Source organism: Gorilla gorilla, chromosome 5 (assembly GCF_029281585.2).
Source record: "Gorilla gorilla gorilla isolate KB3781 chromosome 5, NHGRI_mGorGor1-v2.1_pri, whole genome shotgun sequence".
NCBI lineage: Eukaryota > Metazoa > Chordata > Mammalia > Primates > Hominidae > Gorilla > Gorilla gorilla.
Window position 1 is genome coordinate 17,920,596 of NC_073229.2, and position 25,061 is coordinate 17,945,656.

Here is a 25,061-nt window from a genome sequence, read left to right on the forward strand (position 1 = left end):
CACCCCACACATGGCCTTGTGCAGCTGCTTGCTCAGGAGTTTACTTCTCAGCATCAGTTTGGGTGGGGTTCTTAGATGCCATGCATCCTGAAGGACTAAAATAAATGTTTAAAAAATAAACTCAAAATATTTCCTGCCTTAGAAGCAGTATTCTTTTGTGCTTAAGTGCGTTTTTGTGGCTGAGGATTTGTGTTTTTGCATTTCTGTGAAGCTGGAGTTCGCACAGTGTAGTACGTGGGTGTGAAGCTGTCCATCAGGAGGAACCATCAAGCGTGGAGAGTCTTTAGGGTGATTTCAAAGCATTTCTGCAGAAGGATTCTGCCTATATTGTCTATGCCCAGACGGTCTTGTAACAGAAAACAGGAATCTTTGACCTGCGGAATGCCAGAGACCGTCTTCCTCTGTGGCCTGTGCTGTTTCGTCACCGTTTGTTCACTGACTTCCTCTTAGTGTGTTAGACTCTGGGCAGGTTTTAGGGACACATTAGGAGACAAGACGGATGCACCCTCTGCTGCAAGATCAGTCCGAAAGTAAGGAAATGAATACAGCCATTTAGCCACTGATAAATATGGTGAAGAAAATAAAACAAGGCGATATGAGAGAGAGAGAGTGCCAGGGAGTTTGGTGGTCAGGAGAGACCTCCCTGGAAACGGTCATCTTGTGGGAGGCCACTCAGGAACGGTGTCCCCAGCAAAGGGAAAGAGCAGCAGTTTCAGAGGCCCACAGATGCTTAGCACCAATTCTGTGCTTATTACTTTAGCATAGTGGGACATTCCCAAGTTGCCTTTACAGGCTTTTCTTTCCAACTTGTCCTTGCTTTCTACCAGATGGTAATGATTTCATTTTCTCTCTGTTTTTCTTGCTTCTGGCTTGAGCTCAGCTCCTGCGTGGGCTGGTCAGCCAGGTTGTTGTAGATGAACACCTTGTTGTTCCCAGGTCTCCTCTATAAATCGTCTCTCTGCTGGAAAATTATTTGATTTTATTTCATGTTCTCTTTCTCTGTACTCAGGGATTACCAGCAACAAAAATATCATGAAAATAGATGGGTCAAAATTTTTGGGTTTCAAGTCTGAATTATGAAGCTGACTAGTGTAGAAGTTGAAATATTCATGGGCCTTTTATTTAGTCTCCTTGAAACCAGCCCTGCTTAATCTTGTTTGTAATTCTATATGGAAGAGAATCATACTGTGACTACAGAGAGGGATTCAGCAACCTGCTTTCTATTTCCAGTCTTGAAACTCTAGCTCAATCTCCTGGTCTGAAACATGAAGTTAAAGGTTGACTGACACAATTTGGTCTTCTCTTTACATTACTTAAAAATATTTAAAATGTATGTAAAATACTCATCTTCAATTCCTTTTAAGAAGTTGCCTCCTCAGGTCGGACTTCCCATCCTTGCCAGCACGCTGCTGCAGCAGCTCCCCAGCACCAGGCCCGTGCCACAGGTGTGGCCAGGCACCGTTTCACATGTGGAAGTCCACTCAGGGCAGAAAGGGGCAGCGTTCCCTCTCCCTGGCACAGCTCGTATCAGGCTTCACTCATCATCATTTTTTCTCTCTCCTTTCCTCTCACCCTGTTCACATTGTCTGTTTGTTCACTCATTCATTGGAGAAATGTTGACTTGAGTACCTACCCAAGGGAGAACCAATCGAGTTCAAAAATATATTTACAAAAAAGAAGATACAGGCAGCAGGTAGAGATCGTAGACTGGAGGTCCATGGGCCCTGGTCAGCCCACAGATGGGTTTAGTTTGTCAACCACAGTATTTTAGTGGTTTTTAAAATTTAATTGACAATATTTGAAAATTGGGCTGTTTCCCATAAAACAGCCTGGAATTTGGGGGCCCTGGCCTGCGTCTCTGCATAGCCATGTTGGTTGGTTGCACCGTGGTCACTTCCTTAGATGTGGGTGAGATTGGAGAATGCCTTCGGCCTCGGGCTCAGGCTGAAGACATTTGAGGGTCCACTCCTGAAAGGTCTCCCTTGCCAAGGTGTAGAATTTGGGTTTCATGCTGAAAGCTACATGGAGCCCTAAGCTGAAGAGTCACACAATCAACTTTGCACTTGAGATGGTTTGAGGAATCCTTTGGAGGGACCACTCAGTTTGGAGGTAGGGAGCTCACTAGGAAGCTGCTGCAGGAATTCAGAGGGGAGATGCTAAGAAGCTGAGCCTGAAAGTTCAAAGAGGAGCACATGAGTGGGAGAGCTGCTGCGTGGAAGTAAATGGCAAATGAGCAGCAGTGAAGTCCAGAGAGGGCAGAGTCTCCTGTCGGAGTGATCTCTGGAGGGTTCCTGGTTGAGCTGGTCCTAGTAGGGCGGGTAGGTCTCGGTACTAGAGGCAGGGCAGGAACAGACCTGCTGTGCCTGTGACTTGCCTCAAGATCTGTGCACTCTTCTGCATTTATGCATTTTTCCAGGTTGAAAGCCCACATCAGCGTCCTTGGCTGTAAGCAACAGCATCCAAATGTGGTTACCTTAGGTAGAACAGGGCAGACAGCCTGGAAGGCTGGAGAGCCAGACTCAGGGGCAACCTTGGCAGGAGCAGATGCTGTAACTGGTCAGTGAGAGCATTTCTGGGGCTACCACAAGATGCTGATGCTACAGCCAGTGGACACTGAATGTGCCACCAACCCTGCTGCCTCTGTTGCCAAAGAGGACACTCTAGGCTATCCCTGCAGCCGGCGTGCAGACATGTTACACGTGGGTCACACCCGTGTAGCAGCAAAGGCTTATATGAGCAGGTATCTGGCATTGGCAGCTTCTATACTAACAGCTGGGCTCTGCTTCCCACCAAGACTCCCTGGGGCTAGGGTATCCCCAAACCTAGGAAAGGGTTTCAGAGACTGGAAAACCAATAAGATAAATGGCCATTACAGGGTTTGTGGTTTTCGAGCATACCCAAGGGATAAAGGTCCCCAAACAGTGGGAACCTCTTCTCTGTTTAGAAAGAATATTTAGGGCAAAGAAAGTGCTATTGCAAGATGGGACCAGTAAGGGGTATTGGGAGAATGGGGATGACCTGGCTCGGCTGGACATAAGAAAGAAGTTGGGGGAAATCCTTCAGAGATCGGTTGGAGCCAACCTGCGGAAGCCATGCTGAATATTTAGTTCAATGTTTGGCCTTGATTTTTTAAGTAAAAGGGTTGTTACTGAACATTTTGAGGTAGAAAATCACCCAGGAAGAATATGGCTTTAGAAAATTAATTTGATAGGACAGAGGAATGAGTTCAGTGTTTACTACTGTAACCCCTGTGTGAATTGAGGCTCTGCGCAAGGCTGAGGAGGGAGAGTGTGAGGGGCCTTCTAATTCCCGGAAGGAGGGGAGCGGAGAATTGAGACAGAGGTGCCACAGCGGTGGGAGCCCTGGGTTTTCATTCGGGGTGACTGGGAGAAGGTGGCACCATCAGGGGCAGGAGGACTTGACAACGGTGGTGGGAAAACAGTGGTTTGCTTGAGATAGTCCTGCAGCAAGCCGGGCTCCAGACGATGAATTTAGGAGTCAGAAAATCATGGTTCTACAACATTAGAATGTAGAGACGGTTTACTCTCATGCCCTCATTTAATTTTAAAGATAATGTAAAATGTATTAATTTGTGCTTAGTAGAGAAGGTAGTAGATGTACAAAGAAAAAAAGCAAAAATGGGCCATAATCTGTTTTCCAAATAATCCCTCTTGATTTAAAAAAAATGTAAATTGGCATAGTGCATGCACGGGACTAGAGTGTCAGATGGCGTAGGCAAGCTCAGAGAGAAATGCAGAAGCCCTCCTCCAGGACCGCGCCATCGCCGTCACGGAGGTGAGCGTGGTGACGAAGGGAGTGTACTTGCACACAGCTGTACCTTTCCTGTTTTTCATACCATTTTCAAGACATATTAAGTTAAAACGCGTAAGATCGTCTTCCTCACAGCCCCACACATCTTAGGCGTCTTAGTAGTATTCCATTTCATGGCACCTAACTTGGAGTCTGGATAGTGGCCAGTGGCCACAGTGTCTGCTGTGCAGGACCAGCTCCTTGCACTGGCGCCTGCCTTCTCTCCACCTCTCTCCCACTCCCTCCAGTAGAGACAGGACCCTTTCTGCAGGCTGACCGTTCTGCTGTCCCCTCCCTGTCTGCCCAGTGCTCTTGGGCTGCAGGTCCTGAGTGTCACTGTCCCCAGGAAGCCCTCTGCGACCCCAGAGTGGTCAGGTCACCTCCACTTTCCCTGTGTGAGCTGCTCATGAGGGCAGGCCCTGTCTCTCTCAGTCACACCTCTACCCTGAGTGCCCAGCATTGTGCCTGAGGAACTTTAGCCACTATGATACGTTCTCTGACTTTGGGCAGATAAACATGCTTATAGTCTAGAAACATTTTGATCTAGAAAATCGCCCAGTGATTATAACTGTAGAGTCACTGCTGTAAAAAGTGATCCTGACACTTGGTTAAGCCAGCAAGGAAGACTCTATTCAAGACCATCGCAACAGGGGAGGACGCGACTCCAATATGGCAGGAACAAGGGTGGATGGAAAGCCAAGGGCAGGGTGAGGGAGTGGGTGGAATACCACTCAGAGGAACTGGATTAGACATCGGGGTGGAGGAACAGGAGCTCGGTGGGGTCTTAGGGGATACACTTAGCAGGTCTCTGCTCGCACTGGACTCGGTCGGCCAAGGACCAGGACTTGTTGAGAAAAGGACTCAGAGGAACCTGACTAAAGTTTGGTCAAGGAGGGGTCATTGCACTGCCAGACAAAAGAACCACATGGCAATGATGCTCTCTAGTGTCTACTGCCACATCCTAAAAAAGGCAGGAGAGACCCTCGGGAACGAGAGACTACACACAGCAAAGCTCTGTGCAGTCAAGCATTGCCAGAGAACATCAGTGGGATCCACATCCAGGACGAACTTGCATTGTTCCTGTCTTTCAAGATAGGAATGATAAAGTATAGACTGTTGTCCCGGAGTAATGATTAGCGAAGCCTCTTTTCATTCTTGGACTGTCCCAGTTTGGCCGATACATTACGTGGCCCCTTGGCTGGTTGTCCCTCTGCACAGAGGCTAGCTCTGGGCCCAGCACTGCTGCCCTGATGTGAGCCACGATAGATCCCCTGCAATGACTAGACATGAGCCATCGGTTTTTAGCGAGGCAGCCGGTGGCCAGGAAGATGCTTGAAGAAATCAGCAAACATGAAGAACCGTACTACAGGCTCTTTCGACTTTCTCAGTGGGAGTGAAGGAAGATAGGGGAGCTGCAGGGATGGCAGACGGGGGGCGAGGCTAGGACATCCAGGGATCTGTGGTGAAGCGTCACCAAAACGAGCTGGTTGTATGTGCTTGGAAATCGTGGCAAGTGATATAGTGAGCATACGTTAACGAGTGGTACTGTGTCCTTATTTAAATTTCAGAGTGTCCATGCAAAGTGCTGGCAAGACAAGAATTTGCTTCCTATTTCGCAAATCGTGGGTGTGAAAGAAAGCACCCCAATTTCTCGTTGCCGACCTGCTAAATCATTCCATATGGGGGCTGGAGGTGGAGAGGAGGGCTTGCCCAGAAATGTGTATTTTTAACAGATTCTGGAGTTCTGATGGGGAGTTTGGTTTGAGAACCACTGCCTTAGAAGAAGTTGACATTTTGCAACAAAGATGTGTTCTTATTAACCTGCATACATTTGGAGGTTGGATCATTTATTTAACAACCCCTTGTTGACTGTCATCCTGGCCTGGGGCTGGGGAGGCAGCAGTGAGCAACAGGATTCGTTTGCTGCCCAAGGAGTTTTCCCCAACAGAAAGATGGGCCTTCACCTGGTCATGCCCTCGCAGCAGCATCGCCACACAGGGGACATAGAGGGCTACCGTCACTGAGCCGGGGGCCAACCCTGGACTTGGGGCTCAGGACTGGCCAAGGGTGAGGTGGGCGGGAGTGTAACCGCCTGCAGTGGGCACCGTGTGTGCGGTGGGCGCCGTGTGTGCGGTGGGCGCTGTGTGTGCAGTGGCCTCGTGCAGCAGAGTGCAGAGCTGCAGGGCCACCAGGGCTGTGGGGCCAGGGTGGGCAGGCGGGGCAGGGGACTTGGACCCTCAGAATGCCCACCAGCACTGCAGAGCTGCAAATGAGGATGATGGGGTCGAAGCCGGGCCCTAAACCCAGTGAGTCGATGGGCGCCAACCCACAGCCTTCCACAGGCCGCTGGGGATGTTGGGTCACCCACGTGTCTGTCAGGGAGGTGCTGTACTGGGGAAGCACCTGGCCTTTGCAGGGATCCTGCTGCTGGATGAGGCCCCCTTCTGCAATACCATCCACTTAGAGTCTGCCATGCTCATGTCTGTGTCTGTCTCTCTCCTAGATCCTGCCTGGCCTGTACATCGGCAACTTCAAAGGTGAGTTCTTGCTTTTTTATTGTTGTGATAAAATACACATAACATAAAATGTGTCATCTTGAGCATTTTAAAGTGTATAGGTCAGTGGCTTTAAGTAATTTGCATTGCTGTGCAGCCATCACCAACATCCTTCTGCAGGACTTTTCATGTTCCCAAACTGAAACTGTGTCCCTTAAAACACCAACTCCCCATTCCTCTCCTCCCAGCCCCGGGCAGCCACCATTCTGCTTTCTGCCTCTGTGAATCTCACAACTATCGGAGCCTCCTCTTAGTGAAATCATGCAGTATTTGTGCTTTTGGGACTGGCTTATTTTACTGAGCACAGTGTCACAGTTCATCCGTGTCGTAGCGTGTGTCAGAATGGCCTTCCTTCTTAAAGCTGAATAATACTCCATTGTGTGCATAGGCCTCATTTTGCTTCCATTTATTTGTTCGTGGACACTTGGACTGTTTCCACCAAAAGTGAGTTCACTTTTTAAAAGATGAGCTTTAGACTTCTGGGTGAGATTGACAGGCAAAGTGTAGACTCAGTCTACAGTCTGTTCTGGGAGTGGCCCCCACTTGCACCCAAGCCCCTTGCTGGGTGCACCGCAGCCCCTTGACCATCACCTGATGGAGTGGTGTGAGGCTGGGTGCACCGCAGCCCCTTGACCATCACCTGATGGAGTGGTGTGAGGCTGGGTGCACCGCAGCCCCTTGACCATCACCTGATGGAGTGGTGTGAGGCTGTGCCCGCTCCAGCTCTGCCCTGGTTCTCCTTTGAACTCTCCACACCTTGGAACATTATCATCAAAAGGTCTTGGACAACAGGCACATTTAGCAATCATGTGACTTATTTATAACCTTTTACAACTTTCATTTTTTAGTTACTATTGAGAAATTTTCAGAAGCCTGTTCTTTTTAAGTCACCCGGGAAACAAGAGTGACAATTTCATCTCTGGCAGATTCTTCTCATCTGGTGCTTCTCTTCTCACACATTTCCTGCCACTTGTTCAGTACTGATTGATTTACTGTCAGCTATTGACTCTATTTTCACTCAGCTCTGGAGCACGGTGGTCACTGGGCTTGTTGGCTTCCAGGGAGGGGCCAAGTCCCCCTGCCAGGTGACATGCAGAGTTTGTGTAAGTTTGTGTGGGTATCTTCCCACCTCATCACTGAGATGAGGTGGGAAGATAGAGATGAGGGGCCCTTAATAGGATGGGAGAGACCTGGGAAGCTTGCAGGCAGGTCCCCACTCATGTTAGGTTGGACAGAGCCAGACTGTGTCATAGGCAGCTAATGCTCCTCCCTTCCCTAACAAGCCAGAACATGGCCACTCCTGTTGGCTTTCTGGATGTTGCTGAAATTTCTGAGTTCAGATTCAAATTGATTGTACAAATAATCTTTATTGTTGCTCTATAATGTCTGTTTCCACACACACCCCCCTATCCCCCCAGCTCACTAATAGGCCTCAAAGAGAATTGAGCACAGAGAGCTGACAGCTGCTAATTGCTACAAGAACATGTTAAAAATAGTACTGGACTTGCTAAATTAGTAAGCTTTGTAGTTCTGAAAAAGAAGCAAACCCTTTGTGGTGAGTAGGCCAGGATACATTAATGTAGCAAACGTCAGAGTTATTTAGTGAGTTATTAACTCTTTTCATGGGGAAAGGGAGTGTCTTTGAGAACAGAGTTTAGGATAAGTTCTTAGAAGTAGAATTGCTAGATGAAAGGTTTGAAATTAAAAATTTTAATAAATATGAACCAAATTCAACACTCTGACAACAGTATGTGAGAGTTTTAGCCTTAATCATGAAAGGTTACTTTTTTTGGAAGGACAGCTTTAAGGAAATATTTAAAACTCTTTTCACACTACAAGCTATACCTGTTTTCTAAATATTCAATAACATAGGACTCCTTGCAAGTTCCTGGATCTTGTGCTTTGTGGTTTCATCTATGAGAGTGTTGTAAACAGCCCACCACCTCTCCTTGTTCATAGGGTTAATGCTGCGTTATTACCTTAAGTTATTCTGATATTGGTATAAGGTTGTGTTTTATTCACTCGTTAGCCAAATATTTATTAAACGCTTTCCAGGTACAAGGCTTATCTAAAAGAAAGGAATGAGAGTACAGTGAATTGGCGAGTGGCTCGAAGGAGAGGAAGTATTTTCCCCAATTGTGCTGTGAATTCACTTGTTCATTGCACAAGCTTATCGGGAACACACGATGTGCTGGGAGTTGAATGTGGACCAGCGTCCCTGCCCTCAGGCTATCAGAGTCCAACAGCAGGTGCAGAACAGGAAGGGGCCAGTGTGTGTCCTCACATGAGTTACACACCTGGGGGTGTAGACTGGGAAGATGGAGTCTGTCTCACAGGGCTGTAGCAGGGCTGACCCAGACAATGGGTGATGCCCTCGGTGGGCTCAGTGCCCAATACCTGGTGCCCTGATAAATAAGCACCCACACACTCACTGCTACTGCCATGGGAGCCCGATAGATGCCAGGTCTGCAGTAGGCAGCTGGGTGGCATTGGCTGGCAAGGGTGGAAACCCAATGTGGAATGTGGCCTCTTTCTTTTTTCCTGGGCGGTGAATCCAGCTGTCATCTGTGCTCTTGCCTGGCATCTCATATAGTCATTTATCTTGCTCTTTTAAAATCACGAGTAATATGTGCCTCTTGTAACACAAGAACCAGTAGAGTAGAAAGGAACGTAAACAGTCACTCCCTTCTTCTGTCCCTTCTCCTTCCTCCCCTCCCTTCTCTTCCCCTTCCCGTTTCCTTTCTTCCCTCCCCACTTCTCTCCCTCTCTCCCTTCCTTCTCCTCTTCCCTCCTTCCTTTCAGTAGGATCCCTTGCCTGTCACTCTGCAACCCTTAAGAAAAAAAAGCTTAGTAATGAATCCACAAATGGTTTTGTAGCGCCTGGTGATTTTTGCTCCTGGAGAAGAACCACAAACAAACCCAGCTCTGGAGCCCGGTCTTTGGGTCTTGGATGCTTTGGTGAGAGCCTCTCTGTTGAGGCTCCAGGATGCAGCAGGCAGCCTTGCCCAGAAGCCAGGAGGGAAGGCAGGGAGTGGAAGCCAGAGAGAGCAGCCCCCCCCTGGGCCGGAGGGTGGGTCCGTGGCTTCCTTACAACTTGGCACCAGCAACAGTGGATGTCACCTGACAGACGAAGCCCTCATTGTTTGAAGATGTCCACAGAATTCTAGAAAAGTGGGAACGCTCTTAGGTACTGTGTGTACGTGAGTGGTGTGCATTGAGACCATGTTCGCAGTCTTGAGCTTGTGTTTTGTGTTTGCCAGTAAGACAGACAGTCCTGGTGGGTACCCAGTTGTTTGGACAAGGCCAGCCTGGTCAGAGGTAGTCTGCTGTCAGCTTACTGAGACAAAATCACCATGCTTAACAGGTCAGCATATGTCCATCCAGACTTATTTTTTCCACATGAATTCTAACTGGTAACCTTCCTGTTGGTTTTATGAATTACTAACCTGTTGCATTTGTGACTGCCAGTTGGGGAGGGGCCCACTGGCACCAGGCCAAAGGTCATTCCCTCCAGGGCTCGGAGTTAGGGTGCACATGACCTTCTGGGGTTCTTCTTAAAGTGCATGTTCGATCAAGTAGACCTGGGGTGCAGTCAGCTCCAGGTGATGCTGTGCTGCCGGTTGGAGGACCCCATGTTGAGCACCAAAGCGCTAAGTTCTGCCCCTCTAGGTCTGTGCTCAGGAGGAGCTAGTTTGAAGTATACAAGCTTGTGTCTGTGCACATTAGGAAACTCCACCTTGAGCCTTACAGCTGGATTCCCAGCTCATTACCTCGCTGCTCATGGTTGTAGGTCGCCTTCCAGGACAATCAATAGTGTGAAGTCTGTAAGAATTAAAGTTCCAGGGTCATCACCCAGCAGGTTTGATTAAGCATTTTATGCACTCTGAAGTAAGTGGGCAGAGCCTGTGCCTTATGGGAAAGGATGCATCAGCGAACACGGTGCTAGCGTGCGGTGAGGAAGAGGGGAGGTGCTGGCCCCGGAGTGCTTCCCTGTGCTTTGGAGTCCAGCAGGCAGTGGGCTGTTGTGATATCAAGTGGTCTTCTCTATTCAGAAATGTATACTTTTTTTCCCCAGGCCACTTTAAAAAGATTCACTCTGTATTATCAAAGCATATTTACGGGGTGAAAAAAATGTTCTAAAGTTACATATGTGGCGATTGTGCAGCCTTGTGAACGTATGAAACCATTGAATCGTATTCTTGATCAGGGTCCGTATTATGGTATGTGAATTATATCCCAATAAAGCTTTGTGAAAGGAGAAAAGTAGATTGAAACAAATATGGATGGTTAACATTCAAATGCCAGGTGGAATGGGTGTCTGGAGGAGCCAAGTGGGTGGGTCAGATGAGCTGGCACCATCAGGCTGCCCCGCCTCTACTGGATCCCTGACCCACCTCCTCCAGGTTCTGTGAGCGCTGAAGCTGTGGCTTTGTGTGTTTCACTGCTTGTCTAAAATGTCCATGCTGGTGGCGATTGGAAAATCCCATTTTGGTGTGAATGTGGGAACTGGCTGCCTGTGGCTTCCAAAACGATTCTAGCTTCTGCCTAATTAATTCTAAGCTAGCCTTGCTGGTACCCCAACTTGTGAGGGGTTGGGGGTTGGCAGTGAGTCCCCATGTGCTATGTAGATGGCTCTCATCCATAGCAGGTGGCTTTGAGGTAACTATTTATTTAGCTCAAGGGGGAGTGAGGGGAGACTGCTATTATATTATAGACGCCTTTCTGAGCCTGATAACTTAAAGGGCTCATGTTCCTCGTATAAAAAGGTTTTTTCTTTCTCACCTTGGGTCAAAAGATGAGCCGGTCAGAAATAAACTTAGGCAAAATACTTGAAAACAATAGCCCTAAATTTGAAGCTCGAAAATTTGAATCTGGGAAAGCAATAGCCTGGAATTTGAAGCCTGAGAGGTTGGAGCAATGAAAAGAGTCTTAAAACTGGTATTTTAATATCACCTAAATTTTTCTTCCTGACGTTGCTGAATGTTTAGAACAACGTTTCTTGACTTCTGCTTCATTATCAAGGCTTGTTAGAAATGGAGATTCCTCAGCCCCAGGGTAGATCTTTCTAACTAGCCTCTTGGTAGTTCACAGGGTGTTAAACTTCAGAGCCACTCATGTAGAACACACACACACACACACACACACTATAAAGAAGGAAGAAAACCCTTGTAATTCCGTCTCTGAGCTGGGGCTGTCTTTGTACCAGTCCCGCCATCCTCCCTGCCATGTGTTTGTCTCTGCATTTTTATACATTGGGTTTGTGTCATATTTATGGTTTGGTACCTGCCTTACATTATACCCTGAGCATTTTCCCATGCCATGAAATAGTCTCCAGAACCATGATAATTAAACATTTGCCTTTCTTTGTTGTTGTTGTTTTGTTTCGTTTTGTTTTGCTTGAGATGGAATCTCACTCTGTTGCCCAGGCTGGAGTTCAGTGGGGCGATCTCGGCTCACTGCAACCTCCGCCTCCTGGGTTCAAGCGATTCTCCTGCCTCAGCCTCCTGAGTAGTGGGGTTTACAGGTGCACACCACCACGCCCAGCTAATTTTTGTAATTTTAGTAGAGATGTGGTTTCGCCGTGGTAACCAGGCTGGTCTCACACTCCTGACCTCAGGTGATCGGCCCGTCGCGGCCGCCCAAAGTTCCGGGATTACAGGTGTGAGTCACCACGCCCGGCCTAAACATTTGCCTTTCGATCCATTTCTCCTGTATCATTTAGAAAAGCTCGGCCAGGCTGGGATGGGGGCGTAGGGAAGTGGACCTCCTCATTTCCTGCTGGCCCCCTGTTTTGTAGATTAGTAGAAGGGTTCCACTTCAGGGGATCACACCATTCGGTCTTCTTTTTGCAGGTAGGGACATTGGAAGGGAATATAATTTTGTTAACTTCTTAGTTTCATATGGAGATAATTTAATAGCCAACTGATAGCTGATAGACAGTTCTGTTTGGAATTTCCAGAAAAAGTTTCATTTTTTAATTGTGCTTTAAAGTGAATATAGATGATGTAAACCACAGTCCTGTCTGAATCCAGAACTGTCCCTGCTTTTGACATCTGGGGAAAGAAGTAATGGGCAGTTTCCTTTGTCTTCTAGAGTTAATGGTTTTGTATTTAGCTTTTTAAGAATTCTCATCATTAAGAGGCCATTGAATTAAAAAAAAATTTTAAATATCCCTAATATTATGTGTCTCATGCAGAAAGACTGACCTAAGGTCATCTCTTACAAATGCTGACTACAAAATGGTCTCGTAAATTTACCTTCTTGACGATGTAATCCATGTAATCCATCATGATTACAATGTTTATTAATCTAAGTGCATTTCAATTTCTAGATTAACACTTTTGTTGCCTAAAAGGAAGAAGCTGAGGCAAAATTAATACAGAGAGTTTATTTGGGCCAAGCTTGAGGACTGTAGCCTGAAACACACTTTCAGGTTGCCTTGGGCAGTGCCCCGGAGAGTAAAATAGGGGCTCAAGTTTTTTAAAAAAAAAAGACGAATCAGGAGAGTGGCAATTACAAAAAATTGTTCAGCAGGAATTCTCATTGGTTTATAGAAATAACATTGGTTAGTGCCTGGCTATACGATATTGAACTATGATGTATGGCATTTTATGGCTACTTGGCATCAGTCTAGGGACCACATAGCAGATGGCTTCAAGGTAACCATTTAGCTCAAGGGGGAGTGAGAGGAGACTGCTGTTATATTACAGAGGCCTTTCTGCGCCTGATCATTTAAAGGGACTCTTCTTCCTCATAGAAAGTTTTTTTCTTTCTCACTCTGGGTCAAAAGATGAGACAATCAGAAATAAAGTTAGGCTAGGCTGGGCGCGGTGGCTCACGCCTGTAATCCCAGCATTTTGGGAGGCCGAGGCGGGCGGCTCACGAGGTCAGGAGATCGAGACCATCCTGGCTAACATGGTGAAACCCCGTCTCTACTAAAAATACAAAAACTTAGTCAGGCGTGGTGGTGGGCGCCTGTAGTCCCAGCTACTCGGGAGGCTGAGGCAGGAGAATGGCGGGAACCCGGGAGGCGGAGCTTGCAGTGAGCCGAGATCGTGCCACTGCACTCCAGCCTGGGCGACAGAGCGAGACTCTGTCTCAAAAAAAAAAAAAAAAAGAAATAAAGTTAGGCAAAATATATGAAAGCAGTAGCCCTAAATTTCCTACATGTATGGTCAGTTATAAAGTTTCAGGAAAGAAATATGCAAGTCATTTTGTGGGTTTTTTTTTTCTGGCTAGACTTTAGGAGTAATTAACTTGCAAAGATATCAAAATGTCCATCCCCTTTCTTCTCTGACAGATGCCAGAGACGCGGAACAATTGAGCAAGAACAAGGTGACACATATTCTGTCTGTCCACGATAGTGCCAGGCCTATGTTGGAGGTAAGAGAGCACCGTGGGGCGTGTGTGGGTGTCCTCATTTGTATTCCGTGGGAGTGCCTATGACGTTAATGAAGGCAACCAGGTTCTCTCCAATGCGAACGTACTCCTGTGATCTCTGGCGGCATTCCCATTGTGTTCAGGCCGTGTTGATGTTAACGCGCTGTCTGTAGCGTGGCGCGAGGGTGTGTGCTTTTTCTGATCACACTCCTGCTGCATTGCCACTTTGGCTTTCGTGGCTAAATGCCTAGGAATAAGCTGAGGCTGCATTTCCCTCTGGACCTTAAGGACATTTAAACCCCATTTTCATTCCTTTCAGAATTATCTCTGGTTTTAAAATCCAAAAAAATTCAGCCTGCTCATTTTCCTGATTTTGTCCCATTTAAGCTCGAATAACTACCACTGGCATTCAGGGGTCACAGAAAACAGAAGGTGAATCGTCCTGGAGGGTTCCCAGGGCTGCTCTAATGTGGAGACTCTCGGTGTAGAAGCTGTTGTGTTTTAGGTTTTCGGGGTAAACAGGGTGTGTCTGCTTGTGCACTAATTCCAAAAACATCTTTAAATTTACCCTAATGGACGGTTTGAGCTGTTGGCTAGAGGTAAAATCTATTTATGTTTATTGGCCTTGAAAGAGCCCGAGTTACCTCCTTTTAGAAAATAATGCTGTGTGGTTGTGATGTGTATGTGTTTTTCTATTTTAGGGTGGGGTGTTGGAAAGGGAGGGGTGGCTTGTTCTGAAAGAAAGAATCCCGGTTCAGGCTGTTTTCATTTAAATTTATATTAGGCAAGAGTAGGTAATGTTTTTTATTTTAAATGTATCTATTTTCTTTAGCCATTAGGGCTGCCAGATTTTAGTTAGTATAAAGCAAGCTAAAACTGATGAGAATGTAGAATAATAAATGATTCTACTAAACATTGTAGTACCAGAGAATCATAGGTGGTGAACAAACCTCAATTAATTTCTCCAGATCTCTGAGCTCCTACTTCCTTGTATTGTTTAGCTCATAATTTTTTTTTTTTTTTTTTTTGCTAAGGTGCTGTAATTTGTGTTCCAGCATGATTTTATTGGAAATAACAACAACAACAAAACATTTTTTTGGAGCCTAACAGTTCCTTTGAAAATAACCACTCCATTTTTTAATCTGTCAACAATAGTTTGTATTTAAAATACAGCCAAGCTATGGCCAAGATGCTAAGTTAAACTGCAAACTGGTCATGATTGACTTCCTCTTAAATCACAAGATGAGGCTTGAGGTTTCCTTTATTTTAATAAATTGCAGAGATGCCCTCTCCACCCTCAGCCCCAGGCCTGCCTCCCTGCTTCATACTCCATTTAATGGAACACACTGTCATGTGTGCACATGACCCTTAAATCTGCTCACATTGTAACTTCTGTGTAGATAGGAGATCTGCCAGTGTTAGAAATCAAAGAGCTCCAGCCCTTATCACTTGGGAAACCACAGGCTAGCGAGTAAAGCAGGTGGGTTTGTAACCCAGGTATAAAGAGCCCGCTGATTGTGTAAAACCTCAGAGCTGTGGGCAAACTGTGTTCCCGACACAACACACTACACATTCTTTTTATTCCCTGTGTAGCTCAGTCTGTAAGGACAAATTCTGCCTTTAAAAAAAGAGAGAGAGAAGTGCTACCCCTTTTCTTCACTGGGACGGCTTTTACCTGGAGACACCCTATTGTAGTCTCTGGGCGCTATTATTATCTTAGCTTCATAATAAGTACTTCCATGTGATTTTATATTTATTGTTATGCCACTGTTTTGTAGCATAATGTATTAGTATTGCCCCTCTTAGCATTTTATCAATCTTTAATTTCACGAGTAATTCATGATATATTCTTATTTTAAAAATTAAAACAATAGCCTCTGATTGCACAGTGGGGAAAAGTGAGGGGCCAAAAGTTATTTGAATTGGTGGTGCCCACATTAAGTTATAGTCTCAGAAGTTCCAAATCTTTGTTTAGCTGTCTGCCTGGGGCACAAAGGCAGTCTTCTGTCTTGAGTTTCAAATCCAGATCCATAAGCTGTGTCCTCACGCAGCCTGAGATGAGTCAGGGAAATGATGTGTTTGGAGTCGGTGGGGAGTTAGCGGACGGGTTTGGTGCTTCAGCAGCTCCTTGTTTTGCCAGCCCTGATCCTGGGAGAGAAATGGGGCAGGGAATGAAGGTGAGCGGGGAGACTGTGCGGGGTCAAGCAAATGCAGTGAGCTGACCCCGGCTGGTGAGAGCCCCTAAGTGAGGGTGATAAATGGTGGGAGAGGAGAGAGCTGGGCCTCCTTTATTTCCCGAGATCTTCAAAACCATACGTATTTATTGAATGGCCGCTGGCTTCTCTGGGCAGCCCCAGGCTGGGGCTTGGTAGGAAGTGGGAAGGTAGCTACTGTCTAAAATGGAAGGGTTTTAGTCCTGCTACATCCATGCAGGTGTCCTGCGAGCCCTGCTGCTGTGAAGCGATGTATTGGGCACTACACTGTGGATACTTCTTTGGGTCATTTCCAACAAACATCTCAATGAGTTTAAAGCTCTGGGGTACTTAGCATCAGTTACAAAGGGCTTTTGGAAACTCTAGTTCTGCCTTTATTGTGATGGAGACTAAGTGAGAGAGGGTATTCATATTGTTGGATGTGGCCATGCAAGTTTAGAAAACTTAGCACACTTTATTCCCCTCTGGAAGGTTCACGGTTGTGTTGTCGGAATAAAGGCTTGAGAGCCCTATTGTGCAGACATGTATCAGCCTTTGTGAGCCGGGAGACATTGTATGTGCTTGCTTATGTGATGTGCCTCCTACTGAGACCCCCGGGGAACATGTCCTGTGAAATCCAGGGGATCTAAGTAAGGAGGCTCCCATTTTTACTTAGGAAGGAACTAAGGAACTTGTGACTTGGTTGCTTTTGGTTGGATTAGATTGGACCCCATTATTTGGGTAATTTGTTGGGGGTTGGGGTTTCCCAAAATAGCATTCATAGCATCTTGTACTCTTCCTAGCAGCCTGGCTGGAAAAAGAAAATAGAAGGTACTGTTATCAGGCCTTCAGAGTGGCTGTGCCTTGCCTCTGGTCAGGGAGTGGCTGGGTGGTCTCTGATGCGTCTTGGGTGGATGAGAGAAGATGTGTTTATCCACTGGACCATGATTGGTGAGGTGGTCAGCCAAGGGAAAAAGGACTATGTCTCCAGTTACTACCTCTTCAGAAGAGTAGCTAAGGAGTAGACCTTCCAGAATGAAGATCTTAGAAACGTAATAGAAACTTGGGGACCTTCAAGCTCTCTAGTAAGCCCTAAATTCACATCTGAGATTCTGAGGAGCTCTGACCCATTTCTATGCCCCACCGCTCTCTGTCGGAGACAGAAATCCCAGCTAAACAGGGTCTAGAGATCAGCAAGCCTAACTCTATCATTGGGTGGACAAAAACCTGGACGTTGGGAGACAGGAAAGGACTTGCCTGGGATTCCCATGGCTGTCTGGGTAGCTTGATGGGAAGCCGGGACTCCTCTCCCAGACTGGGGATTTTCCCAGCATGCCACACTGCCTCTGTTCTCTCCTAGCACGACTGATGTTTCTGATATCCTTAGTGGTATCGCTAGATCTTACCAGATCACCTTTGAAAAAGGTTGTGCTGTTTGTGCTTGTACTAGCAATGTATGAAAGTGCCTTTCCCTGCCATGCCATCACCAGCACAGAGCTTTGCTCTTCTTTCCTTTTAATTAGCAAGATTTTTGCTGTTATTTGCTGCAAATACCCTCTTCACACATCCCGTCCCTTTCCAGATAGTTCTTCCCTTTGAAGACAAAGGGTTACTGATTTATTCATTTCTTGAGCTCCTACTATGTTCCAGGTCTTGGGACAGGTACTGTGGGTAACAGAAGTGAGTTCATCCCAAGATCTTCCCTGGCAGAGCCTTTAGTGTATGCACAAGACACACGTTGTAGCTGCTTTATAAATATTGGTGACAGTGAGAGAAGAGCTGTGGCTTGGAGCAGGTGGCAAATCCCATAGGAACAGAGCCTGTGGAAGCCCAGAGAATGAGATCCTTCTTCTGCCGTTGAATCTGGAGACATTTGACTGGGCCTTTGGCGATGCCTAAGAATTCAGAAAATGTGATCCCTGGCATTCCAGCTGGTGGAGAATGCCAGGACATGACTTCCTCTGAGAACTCTGAGTCCAGCAAGGTGGATGGTGTTATTTAGTGCCTCTATGGCTTAACCAGGCTGGTTCTCACATCATCTGTCAGCAAGTGGCAGGGCCAGGGCTTGGAACCAAGGCCTTCTCACTACAGAGGCAAGGGTCTTCCTGCCAGCCATAGACCTTCAGGACTACACTTTTGGTATCAAAACTTCGGAGCACATGATGCTAGTAAAGTGGTGGAAAATCATTGCCACATATATTAATTTCAATAGAAAGTAAGCCCAGACCTGTTTAAGAGGAAAAAGCAAAATCCTCCTTCGCCTGTTTCCGTGCTCAGGACTTTGTCAGGGAGTTGCCCCTGTGTGCTGAAAAGTGTTTCCTTATTTGTGGGGACGGGTGGGAGCAGTGTCTTCAGCGTCTACTGATGGCTCCAGGTTTGAGGGCTGGTGAAAACTCCTATTGCAAAGACAGTGATTTTTCAAATCAGAAACCTGATATTGTTTGTAGTTGCTGAGAAACTAATATTGAGCAATGAAAGGTTTCTCCCTTCCCCTGAAAAAAAGAAACAGAACTCTTTCTAATGTAAAAATTTCGGTGTTTCATTTTTCATTTTGTGTATTTAAGCAGAGCACCTGCAGGAAACAAAACTATTTCTCACTATTAACAAAAAAAGAGTTTTAAGAAATATTCTCATGCCTTCACTAAGCTTCTAACATGAAGAACCTTACCTTTTTAAAAATGACACATATTGTAAGATGACAGTGTAGGATCAAGTAGAGAAAAAATGATTTATACTCATTTATGAAGACCAGGGTATTGTATGTATATACCAGGTAGATTTTATGAGCTAGAGTTCAGCTTGGATATTTTCTGTTTTCAGTGTGAACCATTTATGGTGTTTTTAAAAGAATGGGATGTTTTCATATGCAGACATTTATTCTTGGTGATTCTGTTTATATTTCTTTTAACATTGAAGACATTTTTTGAAGTGTTGATGCCAAGACTTTACTTGTGTTAGTTTTGTTTGTAGTTGGCTTCTTCCTCTGGTTGTTAACTGTGTGCCTGTACTTCTGTCTTTATTTACCTGCTTATTGATGAGGAAACTCACCAAGGTGAGACGCCCAGTCTGCTTGGACGGCCCCATCCTTTTTCCCCGGGTCAGTGCCCAGCGGCCACGTGGGCCTGAGGCCGAGATCTCCTGGAGGGACCCTGGTTTCCTGCCACGTGTTCCTCTTGCTGATCCACCCCATTTCTCTTGAACAAAAGTTTTGTTGGCTTCCCAAATGTAAAGCAAGCCAGAAGCAAGATGATAAAGGGTGTTTAAAGTTGAAGAAGGCATGTGTGTATTCTCTTTCCTCTCTTCCCACCCTCTCCTGCTCACATGAATTCTCCCCTCCCTCCGAGCTCAGCCCCAGCTCTCCTTCCTCTGAGAGGGACACCGTCAGGGTCCTCCGAGCTCAGGACTTCGGCCACTTTTCTGTAATATCTTCAGTTTGTACTCTCAGTTGGGCCATGAGACACGTGTGCACTGTCCCTGCTTCTGTAGGATATTAAGCTTCCATTTAACCTGTGCTTGATGACGTAAGTGTTCATGGCCCACATCGGGCTCCTGAGCTGGCCTTCGAGCCCACAGGCAGCTGCCGTGCTGGGGTTTCTCTGGTCCTTGCAGCACTCGGCTTGGATCCAGCACACAGGGGCCCCTCTGCAGATGTCTGCTGATGAAAGGCGAGATTTGCACCATTTAGCCCCGTTCCAAAGTGAGAAATCATGTCTCATCACGTCTTTGGCCCCTTGTGGCTCATTAGGATGTGAAAGTAGAGTGGGGTCAAGAGTGATTTCTTTATCATGAGCAATTTGTGAAGCCAGAGGATTGGTTAGTGCAATGCAGCCTCGCTTATATGGGCAGCCTTTGTAGTTCCTCACTTCCTTAGTAAGCAGCGGTGCCTGTGGATGTCCTGTTCTACAGAGCTGCTGTGGCCTCTGGTTCGGAATGATCTTTTCCTAAGTTGTTACAACCAGTAATCCCCTGTGCAGCTCCTGTGACTTTCTGATTGAAATCTAGAGAGCTACCTTTGCTTGGCATTAAAAGCTTGGCTCTACAAAGAGGACCATGCATCCAAGACACAGACAGTGACAGTCAATTAAAGGAGGATTTGCCATGGTCAAGCCCCATGCCAGGGTTGGCACACAGCTTGTGGAAACGCCGTCACAGACTTCATGGAGCTTATCCTCATTAGGAAAAGCTGAGAGGACATTCAGGGCACAGGAACTTGTGTTCTGGTTGTAAAGGGAGAGCCTCATTGCCTGTGGCCCTCCTCCAGCAGCCACTGAGGCTGACATGCAGGCCGTCACCTCCAGCCCTACCTTTTCCCCAGGTGACCACAGCAGGCCTCAGCTCTCAGGACCCCAGGGGGTGACCACAGCAGGCCTCAGCTCTCAGGACCCCAGGGCCTTTCCCCAGGTGACCACAGCAGGCCTCAGCTCTCAGGACACCAGGGGGTGACCACAGCAGTCCTCAGCTCTCAGGACCCCAGGGCCTTTCCTGTCCAGAACCTGCAAGTCACAGAAGCTATAGGTTTCCCTTCTCCAGGCACAAGGAGGATAAAGCCCCAAAGCCACACATCTCATACACACAGATGTGTACAGATGTTCAAGTGTGCAGCCGTTCATGGCAGCCCTGTTTGTAATGGCAACAAATTGGAGCCAACCCACATATTCAGCAGAAGGGGAGTGGTCAGTGCTGGTTCATCCATATTAAGGAATACTCGGCAGCAATTCAACAAGAAAAGGAAGACGTCTGTGTGTTCACAGGGTTAAGTCCACTGTTAAGAAAAGGAAGCAAGTTATAGGATGATACCCATCATACAATCACATTTATGTAAAGTTTAAAGTCAATGGTGTATTTCTGTATTACATTTATATGCATGATAATGCACAGGTAAGGGTTTGAAAGGACCAGGCCAGACTCCTCAAACTGGTGATTTCCTAGAGAACTAGAATGAGAGGGGAGGGAGGGAAGGATGATTCCCACTTTTTCCTCTATTTAAAAAAAAAAAAATTCTTGAATTTATTTGTCACAATAAGATCATGTCCAAGTATGTATTCGAGTGAAGACAGTGGGAGAAAGAAGGGAAAGGGGTCTGTGGGCCATGCTCTGGGTGTCTGGTAGTGACAGGTAGATTTCATTTGAATGTTCAGGCCTGGCTGGAAGGTGATCTGTGTTTGGCTGCGCTGTGTTCATAGATGCATGTGTGATGCATGATGTCAGGCAAGCTACATCCTGTTGTCCACGGCCGATTGGTACAAAGCAAAGTATGTCATCCACTTTATTTCAGTCATCTTAATCTTCAATCTTCAAAGGGAGAAGATGGCCCAAGACATGTATTTACTGGTCTAGACTTTCTTTCCTGTGTGCTCTATTTCTACCTGAATGATTGGACACAAAATGAATCTGTGCCCTTCTTTAGGACTCACAGATCCCCGGGGGATACAGCTTGAAGCACTGGGCAGGATCTCCCATTTGCGTTGGCCATTGTTTCCAGCGTGGGTGAATTCAGCTATCTTACCGAAAAACACTGTGGGCGTCAGGTTGCTAGAAAGGTCCAAGTCTTTTGAAAACCAGTTGCTGTTTGCCCTGGAATGGTTTTCAGATTGACAGTTGTTTCCAGCACACCTCAGTTGTTTTCATCTCTCTAGGAAAACCTCTTTGAAGCCACCCAGAATCAGTGGTACTTGCTGTACCAAAAGCTTACAGCAGCTTTCGTGTGTTGAGGCAAATTTGTTTGAAGCCAACCCCAGATTTAAATAGATATGACTCAAATAGAAATGATTATATCAGGGATCGAAAACTGTCTAGTAATCGCTCTTTCTTGAAGCAAGCTGTATCTAGGTTTCTCGTGTGGCAGTCGGGTGTGTAAGAGCGGCCCCTCCACCGGCTGGTCCTGCTACCACAGACTCACTTGCAAATGGAACCCTAGAAATCCTGCATGGCTGGACTCAGAGGGCTTGAGATCTTCCAGTACTTAACTGAGTCTAGGGAGGACATGGTTTTTTAAATTTCTAAATCAAAGAACTCTTTTGGCCTGGCTTCCTAGAGGTACCCTGTCCTTCAGCTGGGGACCTTCTCTCTAGGGCTCATGCTCACTGACCAGCCTCTCCTTACGACTGAAGACTTTTGCAGGACACTCTTCCTAGATGTTGCCTTCATGTTGAGTCCTGGTGTCTGAGCGTTTCCTCCTGACTGCTGTACTTGAGCAGTCACCTGGCACAGGTGTGTGGAGGACTCTGCGTTCTTGGAGTGGGTTTCCTGGTTTGCATCTCACCCTGTCCACGGTGGGGAATGTGTGAGGGGCAAGATCTGCCAGGATATCCAAACCAAGGTCTTGGGAGAAGCATGCAGCGCGTGGGCTCCTCCGTGTTCCAACTGAGTGTAGTGTGCACAGACACCAGGGCAGCCTGGTTGCCTTTGGGTGCCAAAGTGCCTATCATAGATGGCATGGGCTCTGCCAATCCACGCAAGGGCTGCATGGCCATGGGCTGGGAGATTTGGGGAAGACTTTGTAAAGAGAGGGGTGTTGAGGCAGCCTCATAGGACTAGTGCGGTTTGACTCAGTGGGGAGGGAGGGTGAGGGGTGTGTCTTCTGTAGGTTTAGTGCTTCAGGGCAGGTCAGGGAGGGGGAGATGAGCCCCACCTGATGATAGAGTGGAGGCGGTGGTCAGTACAGGTGAGGGTGGTGCTGTCTTCAGTTCTCCTTTTGGCTACGTTGGAAGTTGTTACTCCTCCAGACTCAGCAAACATTTATTGAGCACCTACCTTGTAGCAGGGATTGGGGATAAAATACAAAGAGAAGTGAGATGTGTCCCAGCATTAAGGAGAGACAGGCATGTAAATCCTTAAAAATGCATACCAGAGGCAAGGGCCCTGGGCACCCAGGGGAGGCGGCTAACACTGCAAGGCAGACAAGACAGCAGGGCTTCACCAAAGGTGAAAATTTGGTGTGGTCCTAAATGATCATAGAGGTTTGCCAGGCAGTGATGGAGATGACAGTTGAGTTGGAGGTGGGATTCTGGGTAGAGAAAGCAGTGTGTGCAGAGGTACAGGGTGCACTAAGGGATGGGGCATGCAAGGGAAGGTGTGTCCTAGCACTTTGGGAGCTCACCAGGGTGGCTGGACTGGAAAAGCAGGCTCAGAGCAGATTAGCAAAGACATTGTTTGTTAAGCTGTGGAGTCTGAACTTCATCTTGCAGTAAGCAGAGACCCAGCAAAGATTCATGAACAAAGCCAGGTGACACATTCCGATTTCTTTTTCAGGATGTTGTCTCAAGGTTAGAGTGGAGTGAGGGAGTTGGGTACCCCAGAGACCCTCGAAAGCTCTTGAAGTAATCCTCATTAGAAGTGATGAGGGTCTGAACTGGGATGCTGGGGACTGGATATTTTTTAGAAGTGAAAGAGTCAGATTTGATCTGAAAATCTTCCATAAAGTGACATAACAAAGTTGAAAATGAAAGAAGGGGAAAGATTCTCTAGCAAGAATCAAGCGAAAGGAAGATGGCATAGTGATAGTTTTTATGAGATAAAATGGAATTGAAAGCAAAAGAAAAAATAATAATAATTAGGGTAAAGAGGGAAACTACATTAAAAAAAAAGGAACAATCCACTGAGAAGTTACAACAGCCATAAACTCATCAGACATCTTCAAAATACAGAAAGAAAGTCATTTCTCAGACTGGGGAGTCAGGGATGCCTGAGGGTACAGCTAATTAGGCTATAAGTACCCATGGCTCTGCCACCCAGGGATGTGAGTGCTCCAGGAAACAGAGCTGGGTGGAAGAAAGGGACCAAGCTCAGTCATGGGTGGAATGTTCATGTGATACTCATCAGTGGATAGAAATACAGGTCCAGGGCTCAGGAGAGAGGTCTAGGCTGGACGTGAAGATTTGAGCATCACAGTATCACAGTGTATCTACACAGTGTATACATATCATCTACATAGTGTATACATATCTACATAGTGTATACATATCTACATAGTGTATACGTATCTACATAGTGTATACATATCATCTACATAGTGTATACATATCATCTACATAGTGTATACATATCTACATAGTGTATACATATCTACATAGTGTATACATATCATCTACATAGTGTATACATATCTGCAGTGTATACATATCTACAGTGTATACATATCTACATAGTGTATACATATCATCTACATAGTGTATCTAAGCCATTGCTCTTAAATAAAACCATGGGAGCAAATGCTAAGACAGTATGACTAGGGAATGATGGTGGGGCCATCCTCCAGCGTCTTGCTTTTATGTGGTGTTATGCGATGGAATTCACAGCCTGTGAACACGTGATCTTGGGAGACACACATCTTTGTTACTCCTATAACCCCTTGTGTGGGTTCTAGTTAGTCTCAGCTCTTCTGAGTGCAGTCCTTGGGGTTCCCTGCAGGGGCGCCTCAGGGCACTCTGGCCCCAGTGTAGAGCTTGAGTTTTGCTTCCCCCAAGCTGAGATTCTGCAGCTTCTCATTCACAGATTCCAACCCAAGAAGACCCTCGTGTTTGGCTGTTTTAGATGCTGTGGACACTGGAAAGGGGAGACTAGGTGACATGAATAGCAAGTCTGAAATGCTTTCAGAGGAGATGCAATTCTGTAAGGAGTTTGAAAGAGAAGACAGGCTTAGCTTGGTAGAAACAACCAAGGAGAATATCCGTGGAGAGCATCCGCGGAAGGAAAGAGTGTTTCTTGTTCCGGGTCGGGACAGCACTGTGTGTGGCTGGCTGACTAGCAGAAAGCTTAAGCATCATGGTGGTGGTGGTGATGGAAGAGGACATCTACTCCAGGGAGATTCCGTGGGTTATGGCTGCTTGGTGGGGGGGGCCTTCGAGTCTGCAATAGGAAGTTTGAATGGGAAGTTAAAGGGGGTAGGTTGGTTAAGACCCAAAGCCGGGTTAAAGGGCTCTCTGGGCACCATTGTTGTTTTTAGCCATAAGAAAATGCGCCCTAGTTTACCAAAGACTGGTTTAAGCAAATCTGCTGTTTTCAGGTGCTCTGAATAATCATTGCCTGCTAGGCAATGCAGGTGGACCTTGTGTTTGCCCACACCTGCAAGGGAAGTGCTCCAATCTTATTTTAAAACTCTGAGAGTGAAGCAAAGCACCTAGCT

General features: G+C 46.6%; 1 protein-coding gene across 3 annotated transcripts in view; it reads left to right on the plus strand.

The window, feature by feature from the left end:
- Window positions 1–25,061, plus strand: part of DUSP22 (dual specificity phosphatase 22) — a 58,960-nt gene that overhangs the window by 6,389 nt on the left and 27,510 nt on the right. For 2 of the 3 annotated variants that reach the window (XM_019029925.4, XM_019029927.4), the window contains exons 2-3: window positions 6,314–6,347; window positions 13,666–13,748. In XM_019029925.4, the coding sequence (XP_018885470.1) occupies window positions 6,314–6,347; window positions 13,666–13,748 (117 nt within the window). Of the gene's footprint in view, window positions 1–6,313; window positions 6,348–13,665; window positions 13,749–25,061 lie in introns of those variants that run through there. The other variant, XM_063707285.1, reaches the window with a different exon arrangement.